Source organism: Canis lupus, chromosome 24, assembly GCF_011100685.1.
Source record: "Canis lupus familiaris isolate Mischka breed German Shepherd chromosome 24, alternate assembly UU_Cfam_GSD_1.0, whole genome shotgun sequence".
Taxonomy (NCBI): Eukaryota; Metazoa; Chordata; class Mammalia; order Carnivora; family Canidae; genus Canis; species Canis lupus.
The window spans coordinates 3250438-3263389 of record NC_049245.1 but is presented as its reverse complement, the minus strand read 5'-3'; the positions used below and the strand labels follow the sequence as shown (position 1 = coordinate 3263389).

Genomic DNA, 12952 nt, shown 5'->3' with positions numbered 1-12952 from the left:
ATTAAATTCTCCTTTCTGACCCTCATACAAGAGCGTATGATTTCCATACAGCTGAGAAATTTAAATACCTCAACTAATTCCCCTGAAATCACAGTTATGAATGCCTTTGCTTTTGTGTCCATATTAACTTTTTCAAAAGTTACAGATGCTTTTTATTCATGCTTATCATTCCATACGAATATACACTCTGTCAGAAATGTTAATGCCCCAAACAACAAAAGCATGGCCAGCTGGGGGTTCAGAGGAATATAGTGTAAGACCCAGTGGGGTGATGACATGATGGAGCAGGCTATGAACTAATGACAAAGGTCCGATTTGGTGAAGCCCAAAGCACACAATTACTACTAGAAAACCAACTTTCCTCTGCTTTTACCTATGTAGGTTGTGCTTTCAATTTGAGATACATAAAGATTTGTATTTTAATGAATGTGTTTGAATTCTACAATGGGAAATTAACTGGAGTCACACTAATCAAGTCAGAGACCGGAACACAGCCAGTAAAAATTCTAAATATCTTTGGTATTAAGAATAAGGAAAGGGAATATTTGTGAAGTCAAAATTGTTTTTCCCTGGCAGCCTTCAGCAGCATCAATTGCCTGTGGTTCCCTTAAAAAATAAAGAGAAAATCTAGACTCCATTGATGAGAAAACAATCTCATAACTTCTACAAACTATGAAAAAATATAATCCAAATATTTATCCTATTTTGCTAAATTTAGCGTTAAAATAGAAAAGCAGTAATTTTAGTTTGTCTTTGTAATTTTAGTCTTTCAATCTTTAGTTTTTAAAACTCCCCTCTTTCCTTATTATTATTTTTTTTAAGATTTTATTTATTTGACAGAGAGCACCAAAGAGCACACACAAGCAGAGGGAGCAACAGAGGGGGAAGGAGAAGCAGGCTCCTTGCTGAGCAGGAAGCTGGCTGTAGGGCTCCATCTTAGGACCCTGGGATCATGACCCAAGCTGAAGGCAGCCGCTTAACCAACTGAGCTACCCAGATGATCCTCTTTCCTTCTTTTTAAAGCAATTAGGCATTAATAATGAGAAATCTGAGCACCTGTACATACAATCAGTGGCTATTCCTTGAGCTGGGCCAGCAGCCACCTCAGCTGTAGGTAACTGAATGTGTCTATTCCCTGTAACTATTTGAAAGAAAGTATTTATATCAAATAGTAGGCAATACCGTATGAAAGAGTCACTTGAAAATATTAGATAAAAATATAATATTGTTTCCCAGAAACGTGAGAAAAAAATAGTTTGGTGATGAATGATGACACTAAATGAGAAAAAAAAAAAAAGACTTCAGCTATCATCTTTAATTTTCCTCTCACTCTTAAGGGTGTACCCACTCACCAAGAGTGTCTGTGCATGCCAGTGTATTTTTACTGCTTTGCTTTTTTATTAGAATGTTAGTGAATTTTAAAACTCCTTTGCCACCAAAGTTCAAAGTTATTTTTAGTACTACAGAACTATGTTAGGACATAGTTCCTGCATAAGGTCCTGAGGTTTTCTGGAGAATATAGCCAAAGACTGTTGTACATCAAAAGCAAGGTGGTACCAAAATTTAAATGTGCATTTTTAGGTTTTTCATTTTGCACTAACCTTTCAATTTTCTGCTATTTTCAAGTGACAAGTCATAATGTATGGTGAACTTATTTTAGGGATAGCCATGTGCAATGAGTCTAAATTAATGGCTTTCAGAAAAAGTAAGTTACTTTCCTTCAAAGACATAAACTGGGTGGTAGGAACCAACAAAAGAAATTGATCAAGGGTCATTTTGATAAGATATGGTTTGAATTTATAACCATGGTGGGGGGGGGAATCAAGAAAATATTGCAATCTAAAAGAGTGGAAGTCCAGAAAGACAACTAAATGATTAAGCAAATGGAGGTCAATTGGGAGGACAGTATGAAAGTGTGCCATGTACTGTCCACCAGCACAACTAAAAGTTAAATCTATAGTCTACTCAGTGGAAAAAATCTCAGAGTAAATACTATGATATTCCTGAAACTAGGTTATTACATCTTCAATTCAAATTTCACCTTTATTACTTCTGATTTATGTACCCTTGGGAAAATCCCTTCACCTCAGATGCTCAACCTATAAAATCAGGACTGGCCAATTCCAGAGCCTTTTCCCCTGACTCGTGCCCCACTTCTGTCCTCTTCATCATCACCTCACCTGTCCCCTTCCTCTGGGCCTAAACCATACTCCAGACTCTGCAGTCTTGCAAGCATCACCCTGGACTCTGTGCCCTCACCTGGCTACTATCCTTCCTTTGTCCACCAAGGCCCTACAAGAAGAAGGTCTCAGGGTTCCAAAAAGTGATCCCCAAATCACATGCTCAGCCTATCTAGCTATAGACTAACGACCCATACCTAAAGTACTCAGCAAAACTCGCCACCAAATGCTTAGTTGGGAAATAAAACAGCTCCTGCTTTGGCCCCACCCTCTCTGATGTTTTTGAAGCACCTAGCACCACCAAGGACCTTCCATGGTTCCTTTTCCCCTTTCTTACCTTGACTTCTCAGCATGGATTCTTTCTTGTTTTTTTCCATGACTTTTCTTTCCTGGTGACATTCCCTCATTCCTTTTTCTTAAAGGGTCTTTACCCCCAAGTTTCCATCCTTGTGCCTAGGTTTTAACTTGCAGAGTCCGTAACATTTTTATGGATCTAACACTCCACACCCACATTTTTTTTTTTTTTTTTTACTTTTAACTTAGAGACAACTGAAGATTCACATGCACTAATAAGAAATAACACAGAGTTTGCAAATATCCTTCACTTCCTTGGTACTACCTTACATAGCATAGTACAGTACAGTATCACAATCAGGAAATTTTAACATTGATATGATTCATCAATATTCAGAGTTTACTAGTTTTATATACACTGTGTGTGTATGTGTGTTTGGTTCTATGCCATCATTTCACATATACAGATGATATACCTACCTTTGGATTCACATTTCAAGGCCCAGAGATAGGCTCTTATAATTTCAGGAAGAAGGGTGGTTGAGGAAGACATATAGTAGTCCCTAATCCTGACAATATGCACATTCTAAAATGGTACCTATGCCATTAGCAGAATGACCCTCAAACTGAGGGATGTAAATCCCCACCTCTCTCTTTACGATGCTCTCTTAGCCTGTAACCCTTGACTAGATCCTTTCAAAGTCTGCCCATCCTTCTATCGTCTGACTTAGGCCCTTCCCCAGGGGAAGCTCCTAGGTGCTACTGTTCCACAAACAGTACACCTACATTAATTCTGTCTCTCCAGTTGCATGTAAAATTCCTGAGATATAAAATGAGCTTTTTTTCTGTGGGTCTCATAGGTCTGAGACATATAAGTCCTAAATACAAAATTCAACTAAGATGAGAAAAGAGAGAGAAGGTGAAGAAACAGAAAAAGAAAAACTAGGAAGGCAGAATTTGCTATCACAAAGGAGTCTAGAAACCAGAAACAACTAGATTTTTAAAAATAACACAGCAAGCATGGACCAAAGGCTATAATCTTTCCTATTCTCACCCATGAGAATTAATATTCTGAAGAATCTTACCTTCTTCAACTGTGAGCAGGTTGCCCAAATCTGCTGATGCATGATATTGGACTGGTTCTGAATTCTTCACATTCGCCAGTGGTAAGAAGGGGTCATAATCTGGGGATGACAGGTCGGCTAGGGTCAGTGTATAGTGACTCTGTTGGGTGTATGTGCTTGAGCCACAAACACAGCAGTGCAGGACCTGTGAAAAACAGAAGGGAATGTGTTCCAGGGATGCAACTAACCTGTTCCCTGACAATCTGCCAAACTACAACAGCATTTAGAAGGTAGGTAACACTTGATAGGCTTGGTAATACTTAAAAAGACATAGAATCCCTTCCATTCTAAAACATCTTGCTATCTGCAAATTTATTTTGCTCCTTCTACATCAATGCCAATAAATATATGCTCAAGACAAAAGGAAAGTGAAGGTTAAAAAGTGTTTATTTTGCCACCCTTCTGGGTGGTTGTACACACCTAAGTCCTGCTGTGGTCCATCAGAATATTCATAGAACTTCTTTTTATGGTCCCAAACTCTACCGCCCAAATTTCTATCAACAATAGAATAGATATATAAATCATGGGCTTATTTTCACTGTGTAATACTAAATAGCAATGAGTGAAAAATCTACAGCTATTCACAATAGTATGAATGACTCCTTCAGAAATAATGTTGAATGAAGGACGTCAGACACAGAAGCATACACTGTGTAATTCCAGCTATACGAAGTACAAAAACGATCTATACTGTTAGACAGATTGGTGGTTACCCCACGTATGTGAATGGAGATAGTGACTAGTAGGGAGGCATGATGGGGGCTTCTGGGATACCAAGAACATTCAGTTTCTGCAGCTGGGATCTGGTTTCACAGGTGTGTTCACTTTGTAAAAATTCATCAACCTCTCACTTATGATTGATGCTGTTTTCTGGATGCATATTATACTTTAATACAAAGCTTCTTTTAAAAATACAATAATGGGGGATCCCTGGATGGCTCAGCGGTTTAGTGCCTGCCTTTGGCCCAGGCATGATCCTGGAGACCCGGGATCGAGTCCCACATTGGGATCCCTGCATGGAGCCTGCTTCTTCCTCTGCCTGTGTCTCTGCCTCTCTCTCTCTCTCTGTCTCTCATGAATAAAAATAAATAAATAAATAAATAAATAAATAAATAAATAAATAAATAAATAAAATAAAAATACAATAATGTTATTCAATAAATTTGTGAATTGTGTTAACTAGGAGGTAACTTTTTTATTGCTAAAACAATTTTAAGAGAAATCTATTAAGAAAAGAAATACTAGAAAAGAGATAAATTTAAGTGACTGTGGCTACTTTACTTGGCTGAGCCAGGGCTCACATAGGTTTATAAGCCACAAAGATGACAGGAGTATCTAATTAATCCTAACAGAGTTATTAAAATTTTGATCACTAAAGAAACCATTTAAAAATACAATAATACTTTATAGTTGAATTTCAACCATATTATCTTTTCTTGTATTTAACACATTTTAAAATAAGGCAACACAGTAATAAATTAATGAGTTGCAATATTTTTTAAAGGTTATTAGTAAAGGTGTGTTACTAAAAAAAAAATAAACAAGACTGTCTCTAGTAATTATTCAATGGATACACAGTGCTAAATTCATAAGTAAGGCTTTCATAGGAGGGACTATAAAGCCAATATGGAAGGGATAATACAAAGGGTCCAGAGCAAATATCACACCTAGGCATCAGTAGGAGATGATATTCTAATATTTTAAATACTATAAAAATGATGACACTAATATTGTAATGTGATATATTTCCTTAATTTATTTCTTAAGATCTTTTGAAGCAAAGAGATTACTGAGACCTTTATACTTTTTTCTTCCTTTGATGAACAGATTTTGTCAAACTAAGGCTTATAAATATTCCTATAATATAAACAGTTCTTTTTAAAATTAAGTACAGATAGACCATATCACATGAAAACTGAGGGGGGTGGTGATGGTCAAACTACAGTTGTTTAAAGATGGCAGTCATGTGAAATTGTAGGCTTTTATTTGGTAACCATTGTATCTCTACAATAATACCTGCTCTGTTTTCACTCCTTAAATTATTCATTTCTTTTAAAATGATTGAGCCCCCATATATGCTTTTCAAAAGGGTATAGTTAAATAAATAAACATGTAGAACATATTTTGGCAATTCTGTGATGCTTAAGTCTATACTCTATGTCCTTGAAGCTCAAATGGAGACTCACCCTATAGATATAATCCAGCAAAGGAGCTCTGGATGCATGCTGCTCCTCCAGGGCCACCGTGGACACTGGGTGGAGAAGGGTGTTCACTGGCAATGCCATGCACCAATCCAAAAGGCAGAGTAGCAAGGACACAATAAACTGGAAGAGGAAACAGGCCCAGTACCGCACATTGCAGAATTTCAAACTTCACTACATGTAATAGCAAACAACAGAACTGTCTCTGCACAATAATAATTATTTGGTAGGTACAAAAATGCAAAAGAAATAAATGAATAAATATAATTTTCACAGGGAAGACCATTAGGACCAATACAGAAGAATATCATAAAGGATATCTCTACGTATGACATTATTTATCATTTTGCCTTATGTTAAAAAATAAAACAAACTCTGGAAAAAACTTAGCAGATGTGCCACCTACCTTCTTATCTGTTTCCACCGAGGAGTACTCTGCACTTGGTAAAAGAAAAGCAATTGTGGCCACAAGGATCTGTATAAAAGATAAATCAAATCCATAATGAAATAGAGCATAGCAATAGTTTGGGAAACCATATGATAAGAGTCCCAAGATAGCCGTGCACTAAACCCAGCTTAGTGTCAACTCACTAGGGGAAGGTGATAAAAAGCTGAGTTGCCTGTGATCCTGAAAATCGGAAAAAGTGATAGAGCCATGCCTAGTCTCCATTCCACTCTGCTGGTGCTGAAACTGGGAGCCCCTGATGAAGGGACATTTCTCTCTGTGTGGTCACTCAATTCCCTTCATCATCCACACTTTATACTATGAAAGTAAAAAAATATTTTCAAAAAGAACTATGAAAATGTTTCCATTTGATTTTCTTATAAACCATCTAGGTCTCCATCTGTTGTCCTGGTATAAAAGCATCTCTTGTATTCTCAAAGGCATTCCTCTTTCGATGATAAACTTTAAGTGACCTTTGAACAATTTGGGGATTAGGGGTGCTGAACTCCCTGAACCTGCACAGTAAAAAAAATAAAAAAATCCATGTATAACTTTTGACTCCTGCCAAATTTAACTACTAATAGCCTACTAGTGGCTGGAAGCCTCGTCAGTAACATAAACAGTGGATCAACACATATTTTGTATGTTATATGTATTTTATGCTGTGTTTTTAGAATTAAGCAAGCTAGAGAAACAAAAATGTCAAGAAAATCATAAAATATATTTACAGTCCTCTACTATATTTATCCAAAACAACCCACATATAAATGGACTTCTGCAATTCAAACCTGTGTTGTTCAAGGGCCAACTAAACACAGTTGCCCTACAATACAACTTTACAACTTGCAGCATCACATATTCCTGTGTCCAGGGCTCTGCTCCACTCTAGGTCACCTAAGGTCTCTGAGAGAACAAAGTGATCTCACTGGTGAAGTCTGTCTAGGCCTGAGAGAAAATAAATCAGAATCACTTATTCTCTCCCTGTAACAGCACACAGAGACAAATCAAATTTCCTTGACGAGTTACCACTGGATATATGAAGAACAGGACATGCTTTAAAAAGTGTAGCTTTAAAAACTGACAGGAATGGATGGGCCTTATATGCAGGCACCTACAGAGGTGAGGAGGGTACATGCCTGTGCACAACAAGCATCCTCAGATGTAACCGACCTCCAGGATATTATCACTGGGACGATTCTTCCCGCTCCTTCTGTCCCTGTCTCCTACCAATTACCACCCCCAGAGGGTATTCCAGTAGTAATCTCATTCCAGCTGGGTAGTCACGCAATGGCAAAAAGCGTGATCCGGGGCTTCAGTCTGGGAGAGACTCCTGTTTCCTACAAAAGGTCCCCCCGCCCCCCGCCCTGCTCAGAGGGCATCATAACCAGCTGCCTTCTCCTTGTTAGCACCATCCAAATTACTCTAAATGAATGAAGCTCAATCTACAAAAGGTCTCTTTGTTGTGGTCATGTCTGCCTTTCAAACTTCCCAAGTGTAAGACTGTACCCTGGAACACTGGTGGCTTCTTTACGTAGTGCCTGAAATCACAGCTGAGAAGAGCCAGTGTGATTTAGTCTTAAAATGAATGACTCATATAGCAACGTAACAGACGGTTCTTGAACAATCATTTGAGTATCTGTAATTAAATACCGAATACCGAATATAAGAGGGAAATGCTTATGTTTTAGCATTACAGGAAAAGACTTACTTCAGCAATTTTCCGAGGCAGAGAGGTTTCAAACATCAGAAGCTTTTCCCAGTAGGAAACCAGCAACTGAAGAACATCACAGGCCACCTGAGCCACGATTTTGTTAGAAAACTATAAAAGGAAACAAAACCCCCAACTAAAGGACTGAACTTAACATGTATTCTTGTCCTAGGAAGAAAAGAATAGGTATTTCTTTCCAGCAATGTTTAGGGATACATTTCCTTGTTTGGCATTAATTGTTTGAAAAATGTGTCCTGGTACCAGGTAGTTTGTAGATGATCACCATCCTGTAACTGCCTCTTGTCCAGCCAGACTAGTTGTATTAACATTCTAGAGAAACAAGTAGCTGTCATTCAGTTATATGAAAATTAAAACAGTGATTTCAAATGCCTCATGCAGATCACATAAATCATAATTTTGACAATTAGAAGAAATTAAAATGTAGTACATTACTAAGTATTCCCTATGCGCTGGACCTTTACAAAAATTTTCCTCATTTTCGCATTGATAAATCTTCATTAACAGCTCTGCCAGGTAGATGTGATCTTCATCTTACACTTGGATAAATGGAGACTAATCAAGTGATTTTCTATATTATAAAATTAAACGGAACCCACATGTGTAATGTACTAAGAAATGTGAAACTTTGGGGACTATGAGAACATAATTCATATGTTATGGTGTATTCAATTACTTTGAATATGTTTTCAGAGTCTGGTGTGTGTCCAAGGTCACACTGGATGCTCCCATTTCTTGTTAGATGGCATGTTAATGAGGAGGGATGGTACCTACAAGGTCCACTGGCTGGGGTGGATGAAATAGTTGAAGACACCCTGTGCCTCTCTCCCTGGCCAGAGCCTGGGGCTACACTGCTATCCATACCTCATTATCTAGAGAAGAAAGGCTTGTCACTGATTTTGGGTCCCTGTTTAGGGAAACCTCTTGATATGAAGCTTAGTTATTTCCATACCAGAAGCTCCAAGTCACATGAAACAGATACCAATTGACCTCAGCACCACAGAGACACAGAAAAGTCAACATTTAGCATCTCAAAGTAAACGCACAGAACAAGAAAGAAGGTGAGGCAAAGGGGATTAATTTGAATTCTATAGAATAAACACTTCCTGACTGTCCTGACTGGTGCAAAGTACACGCGAGGCATGAATATCTGTGCTCAAGGCACTCTTCAGAGGGGGCCTCTAGGCTTCAGATGACCTTATGCTCAATGGCTCCTTTCAATCCCTCAAGCACTCTGGCTTGCTTCTGCCCCAGGGCCTCTGTACTTGCTCCCTTTTTTACCTGGGACATTCATTCCCCAGGTCTGCATGTAGCTGACACTGCCACATCTTTCAGACCATGGCACTAAAATGTCTCCTCAATGAGGCCCCCATGCCCATCCAGAGGAGTGGCAGCCCACCTCCGCCAGCTCTTCAGCTTCATCCTTTTTCCCTCTTATAGTTTCCTTATGGCATTAACAGCTATCAAGCTGATCTTTTGTACTTGTCTGCCTATTCTTTCGTGTGTTTAATTTTTCCACATCTTGTTCACCATTATATTTCTAATGCGTTGCATAGCCCTCTGAGGAGTGACACATGGTGAGTTTGAGGTGAAGATGGAACTGAAGGAGTTAAGAACACAAGTAGGTACTGGATGTGTTTCTGCTGCATCACAGTGGTCAAGTCATGAGGTAGAGCCAGAAGGCTGGCATGGCTATTAAATCTAGAAGCTAGAAGCACACAAGAGGACTAGGAGAAAATGAGAGCTATGATAGAGCAGACAACAAGCCTCTAGGGAGAGAGGGGTGAAGTGTGAGGGTGGGGCAGACAGCAGAAAGGCCACATTGTGGTGGGAGGGAGAGTTGAGCTTAGTCTGGAAGAATGCAGAAGGACAGTGTCTCTTTCCAGGCAGCAGGCAGCAGGGCACTGTGGCAGGCAAGGCTGGGCTGGAGGGGATGCAAGTGGGGTGGGATTAATCACACCTGAATGCTGTGGGGGATGCGGGGGGAATAAATCACTCATGTACTCACTCAGCACATACTCATGGAGTAATGACCACATGTCAGCACTGATGGTGACAGATGGTAGCTATACTTGTGGTAGGGATGGCAGAAGGTATAGGTTGTTTCATCACTGTTGTACACCTGAAACTAACATCACACTGTGTCAGCTATACTCAAAAAAAAAAAAAAAATGTAATCAACCTCATCCTCTCAAAAAACAAACAAACAAACATACAGGGGAAAAAATTCTGGGAAATGTCCGGATTTGGCTAAACTGACAAGTACCAAGGCACCAGCCACCATACTGCCCTGACACTGCACTGGACTCCAATACACCAACATCTTGATCTTTGAATATATACCAACTCATTTCTACCTCAGGGCCTTTGTACTTGGTGCTCCTTCTGCCTGGAGTGCCCCTTCCCCAGACACTGCCTAGCTCCTTCTCATTATTAATTTCTCCACTCATATACCACCTCTTCCCACTTAGAAGAGTGGGATTGCTCCTGGATGCTCTCTATAGTGTACATATGTAGTTGCTTGGCCAGTATCAATTCCCCTCTCTCTCCTTAACTAATAGTAGATTTTTTTTTCTAGGTGCCTTCCCTCTCCTGTGCAAGTCCTCTCTCCCAGCTCCAGGAGTGTGCCTGAACTGGCTGAAAGCAATCAGAAGATTTTATTCCCAGCCTCAGTCTTTGGTACATGGATGAGCGAGAAGCCGTGGCTAATGTGTCTTAGTACCCTTTACCAGAACGCTGTGATGGAAGTCCTGCTGAACATAAGCAAGGACACAGAGGACCCTGACTCCTACTGGCAGACATCCTCCAACCCTGCAGACATCCCACCCTAAGATGAAGGCACTGTGGACTATGGAGCAGAAGAGCCAATTAGATCAGTGTTGACACTATTAATCTCCTGGATCAACCAACCTCAAATTCTTCCATACCCATGTATTTTCCAGCTATATGAACTAATACATTCCCATGTTGTGTAAGCCAAAAAAAAATAAAAATAAAAATAAAAGGGGAAAAAGGCAAAAAAACAAACAAACCCAAACCCCAAAACAACAGCAAACAACAACCACAACCACAGGGCACAAGATGAACAGGGCAGACACAGTCCCTACTCTGAAAGACTGACACAGTCCTGGGAACAGGCAGGGACCTGTTGGTGTATGTCCCTGAATGCCATGCTCTAACTCTGTGGTGACTTGGTCAGGCCTCGTGCAGATAAATTCCTCTGGTGGCAGTATGGAGGACAGATCTGTGGGGGCCAGACTAGAACCATGGGGTTGCAGAGCACCAGGAAGCTCAGTTATTGGCAGAGGGAGTCAGCCCCAGTGAGGGATGGCCCTAGGGCAGCAGAACTCTATTGTTAAAGATGGTGGTGGGGTGAGGAAGGGGAGACTGTCCATGATGTCTCCTAAGATGGGGTAAGAAAAGGAGCAGCAGGTGTTGCTGAGGGTGGGGGCTCAGGCTGGGCTGCCTGGAAGGCAGGGTTGGCAGCTCACCTGAGCCAGAGCTGAAGCTGGCACTCTAATGCCTTTGGCCCACATCCTGGATGGGACACCTAAGTCTGTAACTACAGTTCAGACTTAGAATACTCCCCTGCTCCCCTGCCACCCCTGTTGCCCACCAGATACAACTAGCTAGGTGGAATTCTCCAGGTGCCTGTGTAGTGCACTGCTCTCATTTATTGCTGAGGCTGTAGGCTGGTTTTCATTCATACCCTCTGGGGAGCATTTCAGCCTTCTATGACCATGTCCTTCCCACATCCGAGGGAACACTCAGGTCAATCTTGACAAGTGTTCCTGAAGGCAGGGTCACAGCAGAGTGGTGCCCAGAGCCATGTGGAATCCACAAGGCAGGAAGCCCTTCCAGGGCTCAGGCTCCCTGTGCTGCTGGGGCTGGGCATCCTCCTAGCTGAGCCTCGAGGCCCCTCTCCTTAGAATTGTTTGTTTGTTTGTTTGTTTATTTATTTATTTATTTATTTATTAATGATAGTCACACACAGAGAGAGAGAGGCAGAGACACAGGCAGAGGGAGAAGCAGGCTCAATGCAGGGAGCCCGACGTGGGACTCGATCCCGGGTCTCCAGGATCGCGCCCTGGGCCAAAGGCAGGCACTAAACCACTGCGCCACCCAGGGATCCCCTTAGAATTGTTCTTAGTGGCCATGCCTTCCCTGCTAGGTCACCTCCTTCAGTAACAGTACCAACTGGCACAGGAACACAGGCCTCAGAGAGAGGCAGGCAGGGAGCTGTCCCATCCATGAGTTTCCCTCTGCTATTCCTAATGGGGAAAGGGAGGCTGATTTGGCTCATCTTAGCTCTCTGATTTCTTAGCAATTCAAGCTGGAGTGATTTCATCGACCTTCTTTGTTTCCAACATGGGGCAAGCAAGAGTATCTACAGGGGTGCAGGCTTCAATGGGGCAGTCCTGCCCTGTGCTGGGAGGCCCCCATGGACTATGGGCTTCATGCATTCTTCTGGTGCCTTATGGTTTTCCTTATATTTAGAGAAAAACTAAAGAAATGTTTGAAAATGTGGAGAACTACAATGAGAAAATGTAAGCCCTCATATCCTTCTACTCTTGTTATCAATTTCCATCTCCTTTCTATACTACACAGTGCCATATAGGTAGAAGGATAGCTATAGAGACATATCTACATATCTCCTTCATTCTTAGACACCACTGAATTCTTAACAGTTTTTCCAGGAAAGGGGTAGAGGTGGGAAAGACACACCACGTTCAATATATATTAATAGATTTAAGAAAAAACTAAGACTTGAAAAATAGATCTTAGAATTGAGAAAATAGGATATTAAAAAAATTACACTCTGCATATATAATTGATATCCAACTTTTTTTTCCCACTTTAATAGTTATATATGACTATCTTCCTATAGCTTTTGCAATTGTGCAAAAGGCCAGACAAGCCAGGGTATCTTGGGTTTGACTCTGGCCAACTCTTTACATCCCCATCAGCTTATTTTCCACATC

General features: G+C 40.7%; 1 protein-coding gene across 9 annotated transcripts in view; it reads right to left on the bottom strand.

Moving 5' to 3' along the window:
- RALGAPA2 (Ral GTPase activating protein catalytic subunit alpha 2) overlaps positions 1-12952 on the bottom strand; it is a 327065-nt gene that overhangs the window by 114692 nt on the left and 199421 nt on the right. For all 9 annotated transcript variants that reach the window (XR_005377488.1, XR_005377489.1, XR_005377487.1 and 6 more), the window contains 4 exons: positions 7953-8063; positions 6206-6274; positions 5785-5922; positions 3560-3743 (listed from right to left, as the gene is read on the bottom strand). Coding sequence is in view for 2 of the 9 variants with exons in the window: in XM_038571432.1 (XP_038427360.1) it covers positions 3560-3743; positions 5785-5922; positions 6206-6274; positions 7953-8063 (502 nt within the window). In the remaining 7 variants the exon portion in view is untranslated. The remainder of the gene's footprint in view (positions 1-3559; positions 3744-5784; positions 5923-6205; positions 6275-7952; positions 8064-12952) is intronic.